This window comes from Dryobates pubescens, chromosome 5, assembly GCF_014839835.1.
Source record: "Dryobates pubescens isolate bDryPub1 chromosome 5, bDryPub1.pri, whole genome shotgun sequence".
Lineage (NCBI taxonomy): Eukaryota > Metazoa > Chordata > Aves > Piciformes > Picidae > Dryobates > Dryobates pubescens.
In genome coordinates, this window is record NC_071616.1 from 37,162,323 (window position 1) to 37,187,974 (window position 25,652).

Here is a 25,652-nt window from a genome sequence, read left to right on the forward strand (position 1 = left end):
GCACTTAATTTTCCTTTTGCTTATATTGAAGACAGTATCACAGTACATTAGAGGTTGGAAGGGACCTCAAGAGATCATCGAGTCCAACCCCCCTGCCAAAGCAGGATCACCTAGGGTAGTCTGCACAGGAATGCATCCAGGTGGGTTTTGATAGCTCAGGGGATGGATTAGCTAAAAAAGTTCCCTGAATAGAAGAGGTGATGCAGGGAAAGTGGGTCATAATAATAGTAATAATAATTTCAAACATTCAGAATAGCGCTAAAAACTACTGCCAGGTAATGTACACATTCACATATAAACTTCTTCAGACTGTTACAAGCTCCAAGTTATTTTTTTGCTATGATAATTTCAACTGAACTCATCTTCACGTGCAACAAACACTGCCACTGTACTTTTACACCAGGACACAAACTCAGTGACGCTGCTGGGTTACCAGAAAGTGAAAAGGGCTAACAAAACCAGCAACAACAATGTGGCTTTGCTGTGATTTTAAACAGTGAAAGAGAGTACTCAGTAAAAAGCAGACCTTGAAGCGAAAACTTGAAGCGAAAAGACTTACCATACATGCACTTAATGCATCTTAAAGCAGTTAGGATACAGCTTCAGGTCACATAAAGCTTATATACAGGCCTCTGAAGGTTCAAGGCCATCACTGGTGAAAAAACACTTCCTTTTTATCCCTTTCAGCTGACTAGTGATCTCTGAAACTCACATTCACTTGAATTTTACCCACTATAGTTACTAACCATAAAAGAACTAGGAATGGAAGACTACAGAAAATGTTTATTTCCTTATTCTTCTGAACACAAATTTGTGCCAAGTCACTTTCACTGTATCCCACTCTGTGTCTTTTCTAAACAGCTCAACTGGAAGTAAACGTAGGGATTGTACTTTTAAATTCTCAGACAAAGAGAACGTCCCTTGGGCAGAAGCAATAGCCAAAAAAGGTATTTTTAATTCTTCTGTCCCCCCAACCCCCAAATTATTTAGATCTCAAAAATTGACAGGGTTTAAACAAATGTACAGTGTTATATGGAATATAGACAGAAGGATGTTTAAACATGTTGAAAGCGTTTCTGCAGCCCTGACTCTGAGAAACTGTTATCACAGTATATTAGAGGTTAGAAGGGATCTCAAGAGATCATTTAGTCCAACACCCCTGCCAAAGCAGGATCAACTAGGGTAGTCTGCACAGGAATGCATCCAAGTGGGTTTTGAATGTATCCAGAGAAGGAGATGCCACAGCCTCTCTGGGCAGCCTGTTCCAGTGCTCTGTCACCCTCACTGGAAAGAAGTTTCTCCTCATGTTGCAGTGAAATCTTCTATGTTCAAGCTTGAACCTGTTGTTCCTTATTATTGTGCACCACCAAAAAGAGCTTGGCCCCCTCCACTTGACAGCCACCCCTCAGATATTTATAGACATTGGTCAGACTCCTCTCAGTCATCTCTTCTCAAGACTAAACAGCCCCAGGTTTCCCAATCTCTCCTCATAGGGGAGGAGCTCAGGTCCCCTAATCATCCACAACGTTGTAATGATGCCTTCCTGTGGCGTGTAACAGCAGCGAGTAGGGGACAAAACTAGCATACAGGATGCAATACTTAATGATAAAGGCTTACAATAGAAAGTTAACATGAACTCCACCTTGCAGCAGTGACTTCAGTACTCCGACCTGATTATTAACTGACTAGGAAAGCATTCAAAAATAACAAGTCAAAGAGTAAATAAATGGGAGGAAGCAGAGGCCACTCCAAAATATCACATCTCACAGAAATTATTTCAGTTCAAGCACAGTTTCTTGAAAATCCATTTGAAATAAACAATCCAATATCCTACGTAGTTTAGAGCTGGCTACACCTATGTTTACCCTCTGAATTTACAAGCACAAAGCTCAACAGTTGCATACAAGGCTTTAATTTGCTTAAGATCCCATTACAGACAGATTTCACTAGTGTATTGAACCCAACACAAAATCTCCACTTCAACTAAACCACTACAACCCATACCCTTACATAAAAGAAAACAAGATATGATTTCTTCTTAAATTACAGTGGTCAGACATGAAAAGATGTAGTACATGCAGTAAATACATCCAAAATGCTAGGAGGAATGAGTGTTTGAATTCATCTATCGCCTGAACTCGGGTGTTAAAGGTGTCTGAAGTAAGGCGTGGTATGGGGAAAGGAATCCTGGAGGAAGCACCTTTCTGCTGCCAGAAAAAGTAAGAAATAGCTTAATTATTATTACTTTGTGTTTTAAGAAGACAAGGGTGGGTCAGGATATTTTTCCTACTATGAAAAGCAGCTTACAGGAAAAAAAACACCAGAATTTACAGGCAAGATTTATCAATCCTTTTCCTCCACTGTATAAGGAGGATTCCCACACTGGCACAACTGGCAGACATTACAGGATGGCACAGCGGGCCCAAACATCTAATCAAAATGTGGCTCTCAAAAGTCAGTTTCTCCAGTCCTTATTGCTTGGGGAACTGCAAATGCTACCAATGGAAATAAAACAACCTGTTCTCTTCTTGAATCTAGCCATACTTCTCCTTCCCCCCTTCAGCAGTAAATTCAAACTGGTGATTTCAAGCAAGGGCTTTGCAAAGTGCACAAGACAGGACTCACCACAGAGGTGAGTTCTTGCAGGTAAAGCAAGAAATGCTCACATGTTCTTACTGGGGAGCTCACTCAGGATCAAATTCAGCATTATTTTCAATCCCTTAATACAGAAAACTGTAGCACAATCCCTAATGGATGTCCAGCCCATTCTGTCCAAACGTGTTGGAGCATATAAGCTGTAATCCCCATGCAGTTATTTCTAGTCTTCATAGCTTCTGAAGCACAACCAACTGAAAGCAATGCAGTGCTGACATTCTGAAACCAAAGACAATTGCTCCAGGAGATGTGAACTGCTGCCCTTCAAATGTGTCTTGCTTAGCTATGTTTAAGACACCAGCCTTCACACTGAAATGACTGCATGCTGTTGGTTATGTTAGTGCATACACCCAGCAAAAGGGAAAAACCTACTCAATTGTCTTGCATTCTTATGCCCAAATGTCACCAGCTAGCTTCCCAAGCCATCAGCTTCCCTTACACAATGCACTGCCAGCACAAACCCACAAATATGGAAAGATCAAACCTACAAAACCAGAAGAGACTGGCAGTTGGCACTGCAATAGAGAACACAGCATTACAACCTTTAACTGCTTCATTAATTTTCAAACTAACCATTTTAAAGTCCATTTTAATGTAACCAAGTCCGACAGAATACCAGTTGAACCCAGCATGATACTGCACATCCAACAAGACAGAACTGGGATTCATGTCCCTGTATAACACTCAAGAGAAGGATTTGGAAATTAAAATCCACGTAGGGCATTCCTTTCTTTGTCAGTGCCACTTGATACAACTGGATGTCTATTAGTCTGTTGAAAACTACTGTTCCTACTTTCATCCTGCCTCATCTAGTCATCCACTCATCCTAACACTCCCATAACAATGTCCCTATACTTCTAAGGTTACTACAGTAACAAACTACATGGTTACAATAAAGCCTGGGACAATAATTTCCTGTCTGTCTTGCACATATAGTCAGTGCTGGTGACTTACACAAGGAGCTTCACAAACTGCATCCAGAAAGATTACTTCCTACGCTACTTAAATGCTGTAACAACTATTTACACAGAGAGCAGAACACAGTCCTGAATGAAAATGAGACTCTCTAATTGAGAATAGAGAAAATTAGATTCTAAGTGTATTCTGTTAATGACAAGGAGGTTAGCATTTGCAAATAAAAAGAAGTGTTACGAGTTCTTTAATGACCAACAGGTTGAGAACACCACACAGCTCGTTGGAAATGTATTTCCAACAGCAGAGAGCCCTCTAGAGCTACCACGGGAAAACAGTTCAGCAAGCCACCAGGAGAGGGGCATCAACACTACTCATCAACACCTGGGTTCCTCACTAATTCCCCAAACCTGATGTCACCTACTTCAGTAGAAGAGAGATTAGACTCCAGAGGGAGAAAACAAAAAGTCGCGTTTTAAAACGGGAGCTAATATTTGTTGGACTGCTGCTGAACTGCTGCCCTAATATGTAACAATAGGTTTCAGAGACACTGTGCACAGATTTAAAGAGATACTTCTTTATAACACAGATGTTTGCAAAACACCACCAAATATGTGAAATGCCAGATTTTACATGACAGTTTATTCTGACACCAAAAGAACTGGCACTTCTTTCAGTTTAAACAGTATGTGACTAAATGCCTCAGCACAGCGAGCTTTCCATATGAGAATACTCTAGCATTGTAAAAGAGTTTCTACAGAGACAAATATATAAAAGACTCCACTAGCTTCCACTAAAACAGTGCTCAAAACAACACAGCAGTGAAATCTGCTTAATTGGTTATTAGATGCCTCTCAACTGCTTCCAGACTTGTGCTGTAGTGACCAATCAGCAAAAATATCCCCTCAAAATTAAATGATGAGCTGAAAATCTCCACTTACATGGCAGAGAGTTTCCTATTAATATCTCCTCATTTACAGTAAGAAGTTGTAAGATAAATCACGGGAAAATAACTGAACTATATCCTTTAGCTTTACTGTCATGACTTACAACTGTGAAAAGCAGTAAACACAACTTTATTACCTCCTCATTGTGACCAAAAGTTTCTGCAAGAATAAAATTTCTGAAGGAATAAACCCACCCATTTTCTCGGAACCAAAACCCATCAATACATAACATTTTGGGGCTGACAGCTGAATTACAGCACACCCACTCCAGGTTTGCTTCCACATTCAAAAAGCCTAAGTTAACCACGGAAAGCTAGGATTTTAACTTTCTGTGCGTTAATTCATCAGGCATAATCATAGTATGAGTTTGCGGTGTGCTCAGAGGACAACAATCTCTTGGACACTTTAAAGAATCCACAACCAACCTTCAAACATGCTTTCATGGGCAAGTATAAAGTAATGTTTTATTACCAAGATAAATTTCTAAGAGCCAGCACTTCACTGGAGAGGGGAGGTAAAGAACAAACTTGAAATGAATATCATGACAAGAGGTACTACGTTTACTCTGCTAGCAACGGCATTAAGCACTCTCTGTTGACCTCCAGCTAGAATTCAAAAAGCCACAGCAAAACCTCCTGTACAGATGGAGACAATTCAAAATGTCTCAGCACCCAGACAAAGTTGCAACAAAGTTGGTGAGGGGTTTGGAACATAAGCCCTACGAGGAGAGGCTGAGGGAGCTGGGGTTGCTTAGCCTGGAGAAGAGGAGACTCAGGGGTGACCTTATTACTCTCTACAGCTACCTGAAGGGAGGTTGTAGACAGACGGATGTTGGTCTCTTCTCCCAGGCAAGCAGTACCAGAACAAGAGGACACAGTCTCAGGCTGCGCCAGGGGAGATTCAGGCTGGATGTTAGAAAAAAGTTCTCTACAGAAAGAGTGATTGCCCATTGGAATGGGCTGCCTGGGGAGGTGGTGGAGTCGCCATCACTGGAGGTTTTTAGGAGAAGACTTGACGGGGTGCTTGGTGCCGTGGGTTAGTTGCTTGGGCGGTGTTGGATTGGTTGATGGGTTGGACGCGATGATCTTGAAGGTCTCTTCCAACCTGGTTTATTCTATGTATTCTATGTATTCTATGTATTCTATGTATTCTATGTATTAGGATGAAGACTTGAGTTTTTAATAGTGAAATAAGCAACTGAATCACACACTATCACAGGATATTAGGGGGACCTTGAAAGATAATCTAGTCCAACCTCCACTGCCAGAGCAGAGTCATCCAGAATAGGTCACACAGGAACACATCCAGGTGGGTTTTGAATGTCTCCAGAGAAGGAGACACCACAACCTCTCTGGGCTGTCAGTTCCAGTGCTTTATCACTCTCACAGTGAAAAATTTTTCCTGATGTTAATGTGGAACCTCCTATACTCCATCTTACACCCGCTGCCTCTCGTCACATCATTGGACACCACTGAGCAGAGCCTGGCTCCGTCCTCCTGACACTTGCCCTTCACATATTTATAAACATGAATGAGGTCACCCCTCAGTATGTAGTAAATTCTCCATCAATATGAATTTGGTTTAGTGAGACAGGTTTTGGTTAGTTGGGTTTTGGGCTTTTCCCTCCCCCCCCCCCCCCCCCCCCCCCCAAAAAAAGGCAGGTTTTATTCGAGGCACTTCAGGCAAGAAAATAATTCAAAGACACTTCCTAACTATACAACCAATTTATTTCTTTAAATGACTTTCTAAAGCCATGCTTCTTTCCCACAGCTCGGACTGAGTCTCATTTGTGAGCTCAGTTTCCTAGAGGAGCTTTTTAGGATGCTCTGAAAGAGCCAGAGAGAGGTCTTTAAATTCTAGTCTTCTGAGAAGACTGCCCTTAGGCCTGAAACCAGATAGCCCTACACCTACAGAACAGCAGCAAAAAAATTCTGTTTTCAACACTTAAGACCATAAAGTGGGGGAAATGAATTAGTATAATCTATTTTAAGTTGTCCTCAATTTATTATGATAATTGTTATTGACTTTACAGTGGACTGAATTGAGTCATCTAAAAACAGAGATGAATCAAAAATGAGACTTGGTACCAAAACATTGGGATCATTCCCTTCCCCTTCATGCACATTTTTGTCCTATCATCTGACCTTGTCCATCTATTCCATAGTCTCATGATTAATCTAGTATTAAAACCCCTAATTTCATCCAGTCTATCCTTTTATCTCTCAGTATTATGCACTTCCAAGCACCCTCAACAACTTGGACAAAAGACATGTTTTCCATCTGGCAAGCTCTCCCCTTTCCCATCTCTTTTCCAGTCTCCTTCTCGTGGTCACTCAGCTTTGTGAATAAATCTGTTCTCTCCTCACAGCTTCCTCAAGTAGCAGTAATTCATTCTTCCTCTGTCCAAGCCAGCACTGAGACAGAGGAGACCTGCAATTTTCACTCTATACTCTCAGAAAGGACCAGCCTTATAAGTAGCAAACTAAGCCCCAAGAGCTCTCAGTCCAGTACAATATCACACCAGATCCAATTATTTCTTTCATACATGAGCATCCCTTTAATAGGCATGCAAGTTTTGTTTAATAAAAACAAACTGTAGAGAATGGATAAAAATATGCAGAAAAACAGTAATGAAATCAGTCAAATGGAATCTGTAAGAAGAAATAAAGCAAAATTTGCAAGGAGATTAAATCTTACATTATTAGACTAGTGGATATAGCTGGGAGGGGGGAATGCAAGTTTTTATGCACTCAAGATATTAGCTCATTACTTAAAAAATCATATGACATTACATTGTTAGATTTAACAAGGTCTTGAAGTAGTACTACATAAAAACATAGAAATTGGTATATCTTTAATAGTTAAAGCTACAGAAGCTTCATATTCCAGGGACTACACCAACTGCTGCTGGAAAAGGTGGGAACAGCTCTTCACAATGAGAGTCCACTGTCATGCTACTATGATAGTACTGGTCTGAGTATGGCAGTTCTCATGACCCTATTGAAAGTTGTTTCCTGAACTGATAAAACACTGATCTGTGCTATTACTGGCAGAAACCATTAATTCAATCCAATGAGTTTCATCTGCCAATTGCAATAGAGCAAAATCAAACCAAAACAAACAGCCACTAAGCCAAACATAACAACAAAACCACCCCTTATACACAAAAAGGCTATCCTGAAAGTCAGAAGGACAGTTCTTCAATCCAGCTATTGTTATCTCAAGCCCATTGCTATATTCAACAATGCATTTCAAAGGGAGAAAATCATCAGGGCAAAACAAACCAAACTAAAAACAAAATACCAAAACAAACCCAAATCAATCCATCAAACAAACCAACCCCCACTCTATTTTATATGGATTGGTCAGTTATCTGTCCTAACCCCCCCAAAAGTTCATGGCCATAAACTCTACTCCTGTTGGGACACATGGCTATGCTATGTTTTCACAAGGTTTTTATTCCATCATTCCTTCCATGCTATTAATACCAGTGATCCTTTTATATTCTGAAATAAAGTTATTGCTTCCTTTTACTACCAAGTATAATCTCCACACATCAAGGACTGGTATCACAGAAGACAGGGCTTAGAAGGTATCTTCATGTGAAATCAATTGTACATGCCTGTGCAGACGCTGAGCAGGTCACACCAAGACCACAGGGGAGCACGAACACACAGCCATCCTCATTAGAAACACATCAGGGCAGTAAACGACCTGTGTAAACTGAGTCCTCAGCAGAGTCCTCAGCTTTTTTTTCCCTCCCCCCATAAATGTGTATTTCTGCAGGAGATATATGGAAACTAGTTATGAAAGTCAAGCAATTAAAAAGCATTTCTGAGGTATTCATGGGACTGTACCAGCCACAAGTGCCTGACAGCTCTACGGTGTGCAAGCCCCTGGAGAGCCATCACACTTCAATTACTATCACTAACATTAGTCATTATCAGGCTGGCTTCAGTCCCTGGGGAAGGCAGCTTGTGATGACAATATCCAGCCTCTCCTTGTAAAACAATTCATTAGGCAAAGCAGAACAGCTGGGGCAGCCACGTGGAGGTCTGCACAGTGGCTGCCCCACCAGGACCTCCAGACCCCCCCCTTTTCCTTTGGCGAGGGGCAGCCACCAACCCCATGACAGCTGTAAATGCCTCTGGGGACACTTCAGGTTTAATCAGTACTCCCTATACTCAGGGGAAGCATTTGATTGCAAACTTAAACTATTGGCACTCAGAAGGTTACAACAATCATCAGATAAGAGGCTTTAGGGCATTTTTATCTTGTTCTAATGTTCACAAGTTAATGAGACAATGAGAGACAGATACTATCAGACTTGGTCTAGTATTATTCAGAGGGGATGTTCAGAGCTGCATTTACTGGAGATGTGAGAGGTAATGTGGCAAGTCCATTACTGATCTTATAGAAGACTTCATGCTCAACTGAAATCATTCAATAAAGCAACAACATGCTAGGAGGTGCATTATCACCTGATCCAAAATAGAGGAAAGGAATATAGCAATACCACACTACTACATGCTCAGTCTATTTGCCAGATACACTGTATTTCCTTTCTCAAAGCACAAATGCTGGCTGAACAAACAGCGAGACTGATCTTTATGTACTGAGCAACTCCACTGCCTCAGACCTAGCAGGGCTAATGTGCCACCAAATAGGTAAATAAACCCTGCTATTAGTATGGATAGATATATAAACCCTGCTATTAGTATGGATATATAGGTTGGACACTATGATCTTGAAGGTCTCTTCCAACATGGTTTATTCTATTCTATTCTATATCCTAATCCTATAACCTTTATGCTGCTTGCAAATAGAAAATAGAAACATTTTTATGTGTAATGTCTGTAAACAGCTGAGAAAAGGTTCAGTTTTCTTAGTCATCTTGCTTGAATCCCAGGCTGCAGAGCACTTAATTTTCCTTTTGCTTATATTGAACACAGTATCACAGTACATTAGAGGTTGGAAGGGACCTCAAGAGATCATCGAGTCCAACCCCCCTGCCAAAGCAGGATCACCTAGGGTAGTCTGCACAGGAATGCATCCAGGTAGGTTTTCAATGTATCCAGAGAAGGAGACTCCACAGCCTCTCTGGGCAGCCTGTTAAGTGCTCTGTCACCCTCACTGGAAAGAAGTTTCTCCTCATGTTGAGGTGAAATCTTCTATGTTCAAGCTTGAACCTGTTGTTCCTTATTATTGTGCACCACCAAAAAGAGCTTGGCCCCCTCCACTTGACAGCCACCCCTCAGATATTTATAGACATTGATCAGACTCCTCTCAGTCATCTCAAGACTAAACAGCCCCAGGTTTCCCATTCTCTCCTCATAGGGGAGGAGCTCAAGTCCCCTAATCATCCATGTTGTAATGATGCCTTCCTGTGGCGTGTAACAGCAGCGAGTAGGGGACAAAACTAGCATACAGGATGCAATACTTAATGATAAAGGCTTGCAATAGAAAGTTAACCTGAACTCCACCTTGCAGCTGGAGAAATAGGGAGGTCCAGCTACCCAAACTGTGGAAGAAAATTCTCTTTACTCCTGCCAGAAGCCAAAATTTACAAGAAAACAGTCCAGACAGAGGTGATACAGGGATGATCTTTCCAATACTTTTAAGTACAGAGTAAATGCTCTGTTAACACAGCAGAAGTTTTAATTTGATAAAAGGTATAGACATCAAACTAATTTTAAATATTAAATACAGGCCAGCTGCAAAGGTTTCAGAGTCTCTGCCTGAGCATCTCCTGAGATTTGTTTGGCATTTTTGTGTTTTTTAAACTGTAATGGAAAAATGCACATAACCTTATGCTTGATCAAACTTTTCCCTATCCTCAATTCCTCCACTGACAGTAGTCTACAAGTTATCCTGTCAGAATGAGAGTAGCAAAAAATAGGCTTCTGACAGTATAATGCAAGAACATTTTGTTTGTAGTCATGTTTCTTCCTGTACCAAGCATGTGGCAGGCAGAAACGCTTTAATGTGACAGCCCATTCCTTTACTTTTGTGGCTAAAAGCTCTTCAGTCAAGCCTCACTGACCCCCTGCTTGTCTAGACAGATGACAGTGGTTCATTTTGGCCAAAACACACAAGAACCTCTCTGTATGTTGAGGACCATTCTCTTCCTCTGCTTAAAAAAAGGGATACTGAACGGACAGGTTGGATTTGGTGATCTTTGAGGTCTCTTCCAACCTTGGTGATACTGTGTGTGACTATAGCTCCCTATACAGAAAACCAGGCTCCCCAGTCCAAGCTGCTTATGTAGCATTTTGGGTTAAAACATCTGGAAATCCATTCATCACCACCCAAAAGCATGAAAAGCATCGCTGCAGAACAGCATTTTTTAGGTTTCTTGTTCCTAATCTAGCTGCTCACACGGACGCAGACCATGGAGTTGCACCCAAGATATCCTGCTCAAACCTCTGAAGCTGAACCAACTGTTTGGTGCTGTGCTCAGCTGAGATTTGGCAATGCAGGTTTTTAATTAACTTCTAGAAAGGATCTTGGATGACAGAATCATCAAATCACTGGATGATCTGGGTTACAAGGGCTCAGGATGTCTCCTTCTCAAAGCAGGGCTGATTACAAGGTCAGACAATGCTGCTCAGAGCTTTACGCATCAGGTCCAGAACATCTTTAAGAACAGAGACTACACAACCACCCTAGTGGCTGCACATGTTCCATACTTGACTGACCAAGGTAAATATTCTAGATGTCCTCACAAAGCACTAACTACTGCTTTGAGTGGCATACTGAAAATCCTGCAAAAGCTAATGGTGATGGATCAGAGGAATTATTTCAGTCTTCAAAGCAGTTTGGTCAGTTAAGTCTCCAGATTAATCAGATCTCTTCCTCTTCTTCCTAACTAACACTGAAATAGTCCCTCCTCTTAACCATAGGAAGGTATCTAGATCAAGATTTACTCACTCAATGTAAACTCAACAACCCTTCCAGAAAGGATCAAACTATTTAGGAAGGATGTTGACTTGCTGGAATACGTCCAGAGAAGGGCAACAAAGCTGGGGAGGGGTTTGGAGCACAGCCCTGTGAGGAGAGGCTGAGGGAGCTGGGGTTGCTTAGCCTGAAGAGGAGGAGACTCAGGGGTGACCTTATTGCTGTCTACAACTACCTGAAGGGAGGTCTATTCTATTCTATCCTACTGCAGCATTGCTTCCTACTGTCTAACAAAGACAGGAGAATCACAGAATACATCTGGTTGTAAGACACTTCAAGGATAATCCAGTCATTTTTAGAAGAGAATACCAGGGTAGATCACAAATGTTTTGTGGTTTGGGCTTTTTGGTAGTTCTGTCTGTTTGTTGTGTTTTGGTTTTTTTTTTTGGTGTTACTTTTTCATTGTTGCTGCTTGGGTTTTGTTTTAATAAAGGGAGTAATACATCCTGGCTAATTACCTTTCAAAAGTAACCTTTGTTTTAATAAAATCAGATTCACAAACTAGATCTAGGGATGTAGATAAGGAGAGGAGGAGGAGGAGGAAAAGAAATACAAGAAGCCTAAAAAAAAGAAAGCCATAAATTTCAGCAAAGATCAGGTAAAAAAAAGGCATCTCACAGTAACTCAGCTTATATTTAGAATGTTGCTATGGCATTGAGCATCACTTAAGATCAGCAGCAGTGTTAAGAGCACAGTTATCTGCCAGCTACTGGGCCACTCAGCACGAGGTCCTTCTACATGATTTTGGTAACTCACTAGAGCTAAACAGACACTAATGATCCAAAAACTCCCCTTTGTGTTGCCAACATTAGGCTCCAGAATCAACAACCATGGAACAGCAGATGTCATCTTAGCATGTCCAACACTCCTGCAGCTATGCACATTTAAAAGCTATCCATGCAGTCACAGGGTTTATATTGCAATAACCTTGCATCTGTAAAAGGTGTTTGCAAATCAGCTGCATTTGAGGGTCTCAATCCATACCTGACATAATGGAAATCCAGGGGTTTACTGTCACTTGGAATATTTAAAAGTAATTGGTGAAACTATCCAATCCCTTCTTAACTGTGATAAAACATTAATAAACCACAAACAACAATTCCAACCCAAACTATATGATCTAACAAAAGGAGACTCCCTGTACAGAAGTGTCAACAACTGGCATCAAACAGAAACTAAAAGCAAGAGAAATTGCAGAAGTTTGAACTTCTGACACACTTAGGGGAGTTTCAAAGATTTCTCCCTGTTTCTCGAAGTCCAACAGCACACACCTCCTTCTGCAGCAAGCAGAGCAGCAGTGCCTGGAGGCTGATGCTGTATTGAAATCCACACTAGCACTTCCCCCTCAGAGGACAGGGAAGAAGGCAAAGATGCAGAAATTTCTTGAAGCTTAGAGAAATATTTATTCTACTTCACCAGGAGGCAGAGACCACCCTAGGGACCCATGCAGTATTTTTTCCATATATGACAGTTACCTAGATACAGCATTTGTTTTATGGTAAGAATGCACAATTTATGCATATGGGTGGTATCACATTTGATTTCATCAGTCGACTGTATCTCCATGATTTGGTATTTAAGAACAGTATGAACCTGCCATTTTTTCTTTCCCCCCCTCTGCACACAGAGGGCAACTCAACCACACACACACTTATTTTAAAAAAAAAAAAAAATAAAAAAATCCCAAACAATAGCAGCCAAGGTCCAGACTCAATTTCCATCCTCACCATCACAACCTAATCTCCTGGCAAGTTAATGCAAATCAAAGCGAACACTTCTCCGACACTGGTAGCAAAGCGTGTTCCTCTCCCAAGAGAGACCTGTAAAACAGGACAGTCACTGACAGCAGTACAATTACTGACACAGATACAGACTTTATGGACATGTTTATCTCTGCTGTAAATCCACACTCTCTCTCCACTCCGATTCATGAGTCATAAAGAAATTGCAGATAATGAAAAAGTTGGAGAAATTTACAGCGTGTCGGAAACCTCAGACAGCCAGAAGAAATTAAAGAGCTGACTGAGGATAAATCACACAGGTACAATTAAAACTTCCCATACCTTCCTCACTTCCAAACTGGGGTGCAAGCCAATGGAGATGATGAAAAGTTGAGGTCATGACTCCTCTGACTGTAATCATTTCTTAACTACCTACATGTCAAAATTAGCTAATTCACGGCGCGCGTACAAATGGCAATTTCCAGGCGGAATTCTGATGTTTTGCTCTTCCAACAGGAGCTGCCCTGGAGGAATTCTGCCTGTAAATAAGCCACCCAGTGAGTAGTATAAGGAAAGGTGATGTCCTCATCCTTCTGCAGATGCAGAGTATCTCTTGCCACAGTGCTATGCATTAAAATGGAGAAGCAGATCTACAGTGTGGGAGGACGGTATAAAGAGAATGGGGAGAAAGGCCAAGGCTTGATATGGCAATCACAGCAGCTTGGTGACAGGGCCATATAAACACCTCAACAGAAGACATAACTGTTCTTTTCACCTCTCTGAAACAATCAGCCAAATAAGGACCAATAATTACTATGCATGTAAACTGAAACCAGCCTATTTTTCTGCTATCAGCAAAACAAACCCAACCGTTCCAACCGATTGGGTAGGCCTGAAAAACTCTGCCGTCGCCTCCTAACTCACAAATGAGCAATCCGGTGTGAGGCATTTTTCAAGTCCAACTAACTCTACTAAGTAAATCCTTAAGCTAACTGCATATTACAGAAATCTAGCGTCCAAAGAGCATAATTTTGCTGCCCAGCTATAAAACTCTGCCTTCAAGCTCTGAAGCACATGAAGCATGCTATTCCACATAAAGTCCTTGCCAAACACAGTACTAAATAACAAAATGAGGGAGAAATATGCTTTGAGGCAAAACTGAAACATGAGGAAGATTCATTCAGCAAGGCAAGGAATGTGGAAACTAACCAAGGAAAAAAACAAAACACCAAGCCAAAACCAAAAACAGTTGCAACAAAACAAATTCCAAGCAGAGCAGAAATAATCCAGGTACACACACCTCAAACTGCTTCCTCCTATTCAGGACCACTCTCCTTGCAAGACTAAACAAACTGTGTATTTAAAGGACATAATGAGCACTGAACTTGGCACACACAGTTATCTTCTGAGTCCAACATGTTTAAAATAATGTAGGTGACACCAAAACATTTTCTTTTCCTTCAGATTTATACAGACACTCTAGTGCCAGAAACATACATCTGGAGGTGCCAATTTGTAACAAAGTGAGCATCCTCCTTACTCTTTTGTCAGCAGTCAAGATACTAAGAACATTACCTTATCTTTCTAATAACTGGCACTGAGATTTCTGCTGTGGGTCCAGATTTGGATCCACAGCATGTGATCATCTTTCACTTCATTTCCTTTTTCCTTTTCTAAAAGTCAGTTCTCTTCTCCAGCTCCACCACAACACTTTAGGTACTCTATTTCTCCAAGGAAATAACAAGAGCTAATTTTCAGGAAGGCGTCTCCTCTTCTGCATAGAATCCAAACCTTCATTTTGGCCAGCAAGAAACCACAAGAAACCAGTTCACTTTTTCAGGAATAGTGTGGCCAGCAGGAGCAGGGAGGTCATTCTGCCCCTGTATTCAGCACTGGTTAGGCCACACCTTGAGTACTGTGCTCAGTTCAAGAAAAATGTTGTCTTGCTGGAAACATGTCCAGAGAAGGACAACAAAGCTGAGGAGGGGTTTGGAGCACAAGCCCCATGAGGAGAGGCTGAGGGAGCTGGGGTTGCTTAGCCTGGCGAAGAGGAGGCTCAGGGGAGACCTTATTGCTCTCTACAACTCCCTGAAGGGAGGTTGTAGCCATGTGGGGGCTGGTCTCTTCTCCCAGGCAACTAACACCAGAACAAGAGGACACAGTCTCAAGCTGCACCAGGGGAGGTTTAGGCTGGATGTTAGGAAGAAGTTCTTCCCAGAAAGAGGGATTGCCCACTGGAATGTGCTGCCCAGGGAGGTGGTGGAGTCATCATCACTGGAGGTGTTTAGGAAGAAACTGGATGGGGCACTTAGTGCCATGGTTTAGTTGATTAGATAGTGTTGGATGATGGGTTGGACTTGATGATCTTGAAGGTCTTTTCCAACCTAGTTAATTCTACTCTATTCAGACAGAGAGCATATGGAGCTTTAATAAAAGTAAACCAATGAGAAATTTCAGAAGACACCATGAGACAGACACCCTACTGACAGTAAGTATTAAAACATTCCTTACTTACACACACCTGTTGATATGTTGATTTCCTACAAACAAAGATTTGAAACATTTTCTTACAAACAAATGCACATGCAGACCAGAAAAGGCACCTAGGCAACTAGAAAAGACACTAAGCAACTGGACTGCAGAAATGGGGTCACATTCACAAATGTAAAGTAAGGCTTTTGAGCTTCAAAAGCCTCTGTGTTGATTAACTTACAACTAAAGAAACAGTGGCTAAAGTCAGGGAATATTTTTATCTGATCAATAACATCACTTATATCAGTCTGTCTGGGTATGAAGGCCAGGTGTTTTGTGTGAAGCCTAAAGACTGCATGTTGATGCTACACCTAGACACTCCTACAACAGACAGTCCATCACAGCAAAACAAAGAGATGTTTCACTAAGAGTATACATTGTCCTCCCTTCCTTCCTTAATTTGATTCTAATTCAACAACTTCTACAAAGTTCAGTAATTCATGCTCTGATTTTCAGTTTAACAGGCAAGTCCAGTCCACCAGAGACTGAGTCTTTGATTTACACATCCTACCTATGATCAGCATCAAAAAAGTTAAAAAAAAAAGCAAAAATGAAAAGAACCACCCCCCCCCCCCAAAAAAAAACCAACCAAACAAAACCAAACCCCACACCAACAAAACCAACCCCTCCCCAAAAACCCAAATCAAGCCCAACCAAGTGAATGAGTGAATTAACATTCAACCATATAGGGAGAAGAAGAGCTATCCTAGCTTTGAAATCATCTGTGTCAAAAGCAGCCTGCAAGGATCACAGGAAGAACTAACTATGTATGTTTCAAAATATGCTACAGTTGAGTCCTGATGAAGGAAAAGACAGAACTGCTCTACTCCTCCAAACCTACAAAATAGCTGAACTTGCAGGCAAGAGATCACAACAGACAGCCTTTACCTGAGAGAAATGAAAACCAAAGACTACTAATACGAGAAAGAGTAGCAATTTTTAAGTAGCCTAGAGAGCAGAAGGAGTTCTTTATAATTCTCCAGAAATTTCAGAGGTTGCTGAGGCTGCAGAGGACTACAATTCACAACCAAGGACAGCTTAACTTAGGAGCAAGGTAGCTGTTCCTCATTCATGAGTCCATTAATCTCTTGCTGCCTGTGGAAGGGTCTCTCCATTTTGAAGATACCTCAGTGATTTCTAGCAGTGGTTGCTTAAATACCCTACAGTCTAGCCTATTACCAAAACAAATAAATTAACAGGAAAAACCCCAGTCAAATAAAAGCTTCAACCACCACCCTGACTCTGACACGCCAATGGCAAACACCTACAGCAGAGCATAAGAGCAGAGAAGCACACAGCTGTAGTAACAGCCTAGTAACCCCTCCCAGCCTTCCACATCTCTAAGACTTCCAAGCCATGGGTGACTTCTCTGTAGTCAGGCACACTTTGATGGATTTATTGTCTAATAATTTGTTCCATTTATTGAGCAAGATAAACTCCATGCCCACAACCTCCAGCGACGATGAGTTCTGACTTTAATGCACAGTGGAAGTACCTCCTCATGCCTGTTCTGTTTTATTCTCCCTGGCTCCTGTGCTGTAAGAAACAGTGAAGAGTCATTCTTTCTTCACACATTCTCTGCATTAATCAGTTTTACAAATATTTTGGTTTGTATTTCCACACTGTGTACCAGTTGTCTCTCTCCAGACTAAAACTCTTTGTCATTTACTCATTCTTCATAGTAAGAAAAACTATCACTGACTGACTAAACCCTGGCTGACTTTCCCTTCATCAGAGGATACAAGATGACCATGATATAAGATGGCCAACTTTTTGCTGTTTACCTGACACCTCTCAGGTTTTCCAGGTCTAATTCTTTGGCCTTTGATAGCTACCATCAAACACAGCCCTTCCACAGCACCCTTAGTATTTAATTTGCTTGAGCACGTACAGGAAACAAATCAGCATTATAAAGAAAACAGGAGCAAAGTTGCTAGAGTTCAGTGGAAGACAAAGCACACAAAAATCACAAGGGACTACAAGCATGGAGAGTTGGTAAGCATGTCTGGTAGCTGCCTCCTTGCACTTTCAAGAGTGTGAAGATTTGACACTGGGTAACTCTTACATTCCCCATTTTACAGTAGGAAAATCACAAAAGAGCTTCAACTCCAAATGAAAGATTTAACCTAATGTAAGAGAGCAAAGTAGTGGAAAAAAATCACTGAGAGGTAAATTAGAAATGGTATTCACATCTGTGGGGTCAGTCATCCCACATTTCCTAATATTTAAGGCAGACACTGCACAAAAGCACCTTCACAACCACATTAGGGCTGAAGAAGAATAGGCTTTTCAGGAAGTCTTGTTCTAGCAACATCACCAAAGCTAGACTGTGATAATTTAGAAGCCAGATAATCTCTCTGGAATCAGAGAGTTTCCATAAACAAGGATGCAATACCAGATTATCTATCTAATATATATAGAACATACATAGAAAATTTTACACACACACAGAGTTTAGGACTGCTGAACCAGCAGAGCAGGTGTTACCTGAAAAACATCAGAAATACATAGAGAAAGGCCTTCAGAAGGTCTCCTGGATAACCACACTCCTTCAGTGACATGGTCCTCTTTGTGCTTCTCCCCTCTACATGTTACTTTTACAGATATGTTTATTTCAAAGCTTGGAAAAAACAGGTTTTTTACTTGACTTTTTAAATCTAAAAGAAAACTATAGGGTTTTCTATGTATGTAACTCTCAGATACATCTTTCTCTAGATACATTCAAAAGGAAGACAGGGCAGATCCTTAAAAATAACAGCAATGAAGGGTAACAAAAGTCTCTTAACACCAGGTTAAGTGTGCTTACTAGCAACAAATGCACTTCCCAGAGCTGCTAACTCATGAAATCAAGACTAAAAATCTTTTAAAGTCAACTTTGACTCAGTTTTCTGAAAGCTGCAAGAGGTCATAGAGTAGAGAAACAAAGCTAGGTGCCTAAATCTGCAGTTGTTTACATGAATTGTTTCAAAACTTGCTCTTTGTGGGCCACAATCACCGAGTCAAGACCTGTGACTGGGTTCTCAAATAAGAACCACCTCCTGCTTCCCACATCAGCTGGGGTCTCTTCATTCTGCAGTGCTCACCACCCTGTGCTCCAAGCAAAATTGAAGTGAAAGAGTAGGATAAAAAGCTCATAACAAGGTACCCCTGCCTATACGTTTTTTAACCCCCAGGCTTCTGCTAACAGCAGCAGTGAGACTCACTGACTGGCTGCAGTTCACATTCAGCAGTGACAGTATGCCTCCCAAAGTCACCCTAACTATGTGAACAAATAAAAGCAGGTGTGTTCATCAAGCCCTGTCCATCCTCCCACCCTTACAATACCCACATTATCAGGGACAAAAAAATCCACAAACCAGGATGTTTTTAGAACTAAAAATGTTTTAAATGTCTTCTAACCAAGACAATAGCTTTGACATGAATGGAAATAGAAGCTCTAATGAGAGAGCTGAAGTAAAAAGAGAAAAGCAGCAACAAGTAAGCGGACTGAGCAGAATTTTGCATAGAAGAAAAAGAAGGCAAAGCAACACAAGCTTGAACCTCAGAAGAGATGTTGTAAAATTATTTCATTTTTAAAAGATTTTATTATTGAAACCAGGTACTGAGCCTGGAAGCTCCTGGAGAACTTCAGAACTGCTTTGTAGCAAAGGAAAAAAATAATACACAAACCAGAGACCTAAGAACAGCCTTTTCCTTTAAGAGGAGAGTAAAATCAAAATAAATAAATCATTGGTTCATTCAAGGAGGGCTATCCTCTGAAGGGAAGACTATTCTGCAAGGAAGAGACACGAGTGAGCAACAGCCTACGTACTAGGATGCGAGCTGAAGAAGATTCCCCAAGATCACCCTGGAGACCCTTCCTGATGCATAACAAAAATCTTCAGTATAAGTCATCAGCAAATTAAATGGTGCAAGTAAGAAATTCTGATTTATGGAAGAGAGCCCATCTTCCATGGGCAGTTTAATAGCCTGCATCTTAGTGAAAGGGAGATGAAAGCACAGGAGACCATGCAGCCACCAGTCAGAAATACATAGTTTTTTAAGAAGCAAGGTATTCACTTATCCATTTGGTAAAAAAAAAAACCAAACCAAACCAAAACTTATGACAAAGTTACAAAATACCTGCCAAGCAGAAGTCTTTCAGTTACAAAGGTAAAACACCACCAAAAAAGAAGCAATTTATCTTGTCTCAGCCTAAATGTATTAGGTACTACTGAAGCTAGAGGACTCAGATACGTGGCTGGACAGATCACCTTATCCAGAAAGAGCTCAAAGATCATCAAGTCCAACTTGTCACCCAAGACCTCAAGACTACTAGACCATGGCACCAGGTGCCATGTCCAATCCTCTCTTGAACACCTCCAGGGACTGTGACTCCACCACCTCCCTGGGCAGCCCATTCCAATGATGAATGACTCGCTCAGTGAAGAATTTTCTCCTCACCTCCAGCCTAAACTTCCCCCAGTGCAGCTTGAGACTGTGTCCTCTTGTTCTGGTGTGGGTTGCCTGGGAGAAGAGATCAACCCCATCCTGGCTACAACCACTCTTCAGGTAGTTGTCGACAGCAATAAGGTCTCCCCTGAGCCTCCTCTTCTCCAGGCTAAACAACCCCAGCTCCTTCAGCCTCTCTTCAGAGTGCTTGTGCTCAAGGCCTCTTCCCAGCCTTGCTGCCCTTCTCTGGACACATTCAAGAGTCTCAATGTCCTTCTTAAACTGAGGGGCCCAGAACTGGACACAATACTCAAGGTGTGGCCTAACCAGTGCTGAGTACAGGGGCACAATGACTTCCCTGCTCCTGTTGGTCACACTATTCTTGATGCAGGCCAGGATGCCATTGGCCTTCTTGGCCACCTGGGCATATGGAAATCATGGGGCAGCCAGATAAAAAAAATCAAGGTAACCCTATGGGAAAAAAAGAGGAGGAAAGTAAGGAACACAAGTTTGTGAGAAGCAAGCCACCAGTATTGGACCTGAGGAATCCATGGCCAAAAAGCTAGGGAGACTAGGAATTATATATAATAATAATATGGATAACTGCATTTAACTGCTTCTAGCTGAAAGCAGCAACAACACATTTGCTCCAAATTTGTCAAGAAAGCCTACTTATGTAGCCAAAATAGTAAGACAGCTCATATGAAATTAAGAAACAAGGCATGTAATTCAGTAGTTATTAATTGACCAAACAACATATCAAATCAATTGCTTGGATTTCAATTTTAGTGTTTGTGGTCGTTTGAGGCTGTGCCTTTAAGAACAAACACTGCTGGAACACACTGGCTAATGTTTTTGGTACTAGAACCAAAACATTCTGATATTCTAAACGAATTTCATTGGTTGATAAACAAAAATTCAGCTTTAGATTGTGAAGCGGTTGGAAAATTTTTTTTTCCTCAGTTCAGTTCGGTTTGGGAGTTGGGGGAGTTTGGTGTTTCAGCCTGTTCTCCCTGCCTGCTTCTTCTGCGAACTGCTGGACTTGGCCTTCAGATAAGCAAACACTAATCCTGCATGGGCTTTTGAAGCTTGCTAACAACTCTTTTCCTTAGTAACTTGCCTTTCTCTCTCTCTAACCCCTTTTTGGGGAAAAAGGGAGGTAAGGGGGGGAGAGAGGGGGTTCCAAAGAGGGGATCCCTCCCTGAGGGAGGGATTTTTGTTGTGTTATTTGTCTTTGCTGGGTATTTCTGTGTATATATTGTAAATACCTGTATATATATTGTTATATATATATAACCTGCTTTCCATATATGCTTGTAAATATATAGCTTTTGCTCTTCGACTGAGTTAGCTGTGGTTTCTTACTCTGTGGAGGAGGGAGAGCTAAGCCCTCTCTCAACCTACCACAAAAATGCCTTGATGAACCAACTTTTCAAAGGGTACCCAAATTAACATGAAGTGTGCTGTGAATGGGTTTAAAATCAGACCACATCATATAATTACAGTCACTCAACAGATCCATTTGTCATGGAGTACTGCAGGAATCACAGCATTTCATCAATAACTTCAGTGAAAATTGAAGTCTTTGAAAACAGAAAGGATTTGAGATGGGATGTAGAAGAGGAGAGTTGGAGGAAAAGTCAGTTGCAGAACTGTTTCTTGCACTTAATCCAGATAAAACATTTGAAAACACTAAGAAAACCAAAAATAAATAAAACCACCACCAGTTCACATTCAGCACAGGAAATGTCACCAAAAAAAACAACCAACCTTGGAAAGAAAACTTCAAATCATGATGGAAACTGGAGTTTAACGAGAGCAACAAGACTTCTACGGGAAGCCTGATGGTGCCATCTAGAGGAGACAGGGCAAGCAGCGGTGCTAACCCAGGTTTTGAAAGACCGTTTCAAGTAACAGCCAACTCAATACATAAAAATACAACAAAGTCCAGTACCTCCGGACCAAAACTACAAAACCCTTAACTTTAACGAAGAGATATTTTGGGTTTTTTTCTGCTTCTCTCATTTATCTAAACCTGTCAGAGAAAAGAACTTAAAAGAGTATTAAGAAAGATAGTCCTAAGCCGCTTTGTTCAACCTCTGCAGCTAATTTTCTGTCAAAAATTTCCTAAGGTGAATGTATATTGTAACAAACAAAGCATTCAATGCATTACAACCTAAAGGAAAACAGACTTCAGTGACAAGTTATAAACATGGAGAACCTTCATAATGCTTGAAAGTTAAAGATCTTGGTTACTATAGATTAAAGGTATTTCACTCTCTGTTCACTTTGTCTTCTTCCTATATTTATTTGTCTTCAGTAAAAACACATGGAAATACATGCCACAAATATTCCTAAGCTCTAAAATAACCCAGGCTCTGCTTAAATTCCATTCATCAGGAAAAAAAACCTCTCTGACATTTAAGCCTAGAGCTTAATTAAACTGAGAAATCCAATCATCAGCCAACCTTCATATTTGACTTGGTTTTATACTGGTTACTCCAACTTCTGCTCCACTAAATGCTTTACAGAGTCTTAACAGATGTTAGCACTGGAATTAACATAAACTTGAAAGGAACATGATAAAATATACTTTTTGTTAACAAGTCATTAAGCCTCAGTATATTCTAGGTTTACAGTCAGGAAGGCTCTAAAGGTCTGTTAAAGCTTTTTTGTTATCCACCTGAAGAGAAGGTGAAAAACCTATTTTGGTGCTTTGTGTAGCCTAAGACTAACTGCAACTAAGGTCTACCCTGGAGCAAAATTAAGCAAAATAGGTATGTGAGTATGTATAGGCTGCATTTAAAATACAACACTTTTGAAATCTTCGGAGTTGTATCAACCTATTAACAAGAGAGTCCTAAATACAATGATGAAAGCAGCCACTCCTTAAAAAAACCTAACAAAAATCGTCTGTTTGTAAGTGAGGTGAAGGTCAGCTTTAGCTCTCAATGACATCACCCCCTGCCATAATTCAGTGTGGAAAAAAATAACCAAAAAAGCTACCAAAGCAGAAAACAATAGGAATACCAAGTGCTGGAAGGCACTGTGGAGGCAGTGCATGAAGTTTGACCTAAATACTGCCACAAGTATTCAGAGAAAGAGCTTTAGTATGTGGAGTGTGAAATGAACCAAAAAGTGACCTGATTTATCTAAGGCAATTGTTAAGCCAGGAACAGAGGTCTGTGTGCCACACCAGACTGGCATATGACCTCTTGCTACTTCTGCTGTCTCCTCCATGGAGGTGGGCCACAGGTTGGAGATGTAAGCTCACTCTCTCATCCTGTTTTGGAAAGTCACTCAGTGTGACTGTCAGACACTTGCCAAACATGCCAACACACTTTTCCAGATACAAATCATAGAATCAATAAGGTTGGAAAAGACCTCAAAGACCATCAAGGCCAACCTGTCACCAGAGACCTCCTGACTACTAAACCATGGCACCATGTACCATCTTCAGTGGGAAGATCTGCAATACAGTCAGTCCCATCTGCATAGCACACTTACATTCATCCAGGCCCAGCTGATAAGCCAGGTTCTGCAGGCCACGAACTTTTTCCATCAGGTTAGCTGTGGTGAGGCTCCCCAGTTCTAAGAGAGAAAAGTGTGAACTTTAACACTGTCTATAGCCATCTAGTGACAGTTTAGCTGTTTATTACTGATAAGATCTATTTCTAGCGAACAGACTATGTTCAAAATTCATGCTGATGCCACTCTTGATTTTAGATTTTAACTCACTGAGAAAAGACCAGCTTCTCCTACCAAAAAAACCACAACCAGCCACAGATCTGGTCCATAGTGTAATCATTGCAATGAGCAACTTGTATTTGGAAGCTCCTGTAAATTCACAATGCTACATGAACAAGCTACAAGAGTATGTGAGGAAACACTTACTATACATTAATAATGTATTATCATTATCAATAAGCATATTTCTTACATCAAGTTGAAGTCAAGGTGTCCTGCTTTCCTTTTGAAACATTTCATCTGAAGCTTACACAAGAGGCAGAGCATGCTCTAGGATATTTACTCCAAACTAATAGCTGTAACACGAAGAAAAGCTACATGACAGCAGGCCCTTCTCTAACTTGCTCATACTGCCTTACCATTTGATTACAGATCTTGGATCTGTGAGTGAAGACACACACAAAGACCACCCCCAAACAAGTCAATCAAACAACTCTGAGCTGCTCACCAGGTTTGATTACATCAGGCCCACCAAAAAACTCACTCCACTACCCACTACACTTATGCAGCAAGAGACTTGCAAACAAGGTAATGGAGATAGATAACAGGGGCTGGAAGGGATCTAGAGAGATCATCCAGTCCAACACCCGCTGCCAGAGCAGGATCACCTATACCACATCACACAGGAACACATCCAGGCGTTTTGACTATCTTCAGAGAGGGAGACTCCACAACTTTCCTGGGCAACCTGTTCTAGTGTTCCATCACCCTCACAGTGAAAAAATTTTCCCTCCTGTTTGCTTGGAACTTCCTATGCCTCAACTTCCACCCATTGCCCCTTGTCCTGTCATTGGGCATCACCAAGCAGAGCCTGGCTCCATCCTCTCGGCACTCACCCTTTGCATATTTATAAAGGTGAAAGAGGTCACCCCTCAGTCTCCTCCTCTCCAACCCAAATAGCCCCAGCTCCTTCAGCCTCTCCTCATAAGGGAGATGTTCCACTCCATCATTTTTGTGGCTCTGCGCTGGACTCTTTCAAGCAGTTCCCTGTCCTTCTTGAACATTTCATGTAACATTACACTGTTCAACTAGTTCCTGCATGCTTGTTTTAAATTATCAGCCTGCCACTGACATCTGGATATTCTCTTGGAGATATTATTAACAAGATAAAGAGACTCCTGAGCTGGAGATTCTGCACATGTGAGGACTAGAGATCTGAGGTCACAGGGCCACCTCTAGAACACATGGAGAACAAGTATTTTAAGTCTCTGAAGCAAGTATTGAATTCCTATCTGCTTTGACAACTTTGCTTCCTACCCATCATGTCCATACTCACCCTTTAACATATCAATATCATCATTTTCTAATTCAGCCATCCACTTGGGAGGAGAATTTGTAATAGGCTGTATGGGAAAAAAAAGCCAGAAGTTCACACTCAGACAAGTGCATTTTTAGAGTTATACAAAGAAGTCTAATCTCACATTGAAAACTGGCTACACTAAAAGCAAAAATATGAGCACTCCAGGTGCTCTGCAGAGATTTTTTTATGTTTCATGTTGTTTTCTAGCTTTCCCAGGAGGTTTTAGAGCTAAGAAAACATTACACAAATCAGTGTCAGCATGAAAAGCAAGATTTACCAAAGTTTAAAGTATTATTTCTTCCAAGATGTAATGTTAACGTTCTAAAGTATAAAAAGCATGAAGCATAAATATATATAAAAGGTATAGCGAAGGGAAAGGATTACATTAGCGCATACTGGGACGATAATGAAGATACATTGTACAGAACAAAGACTGAAAGCCCACAACAG

At 41.1% G+C, this 25,652-nt stretch overlaps 1 protein-coding gene across 1 annotated transcript in view; it reads right to left on the minus strand.

Moving 5' to 3' along the window:
- The window catches only part of LIN52 (lin-52 DREAM MuvB core complex component), a 49,529-nt gene that overhangs the window by 23,403 nt on the left and 474 nt on the right, over positions 1 to 25,652 (minus strand). Inside the window, exons 4-5 of the mRNA XM_009909369.2 lie at positions 25,179 to 25,245; positions 23,663 to 23,746 (exon numbers count right to left, since the gene is read on the minus strand). Of these exons, the coding sequence (XP_009907671.1) occupies positions 23,663 to 23,746; positions 25,179 to 25,245 (151 nt within the window). The remainder of the gene's footprint in view (positions 1 to 23,662; positions 23,747 to 25,178; positions 25,246 to 25,652) is intronic.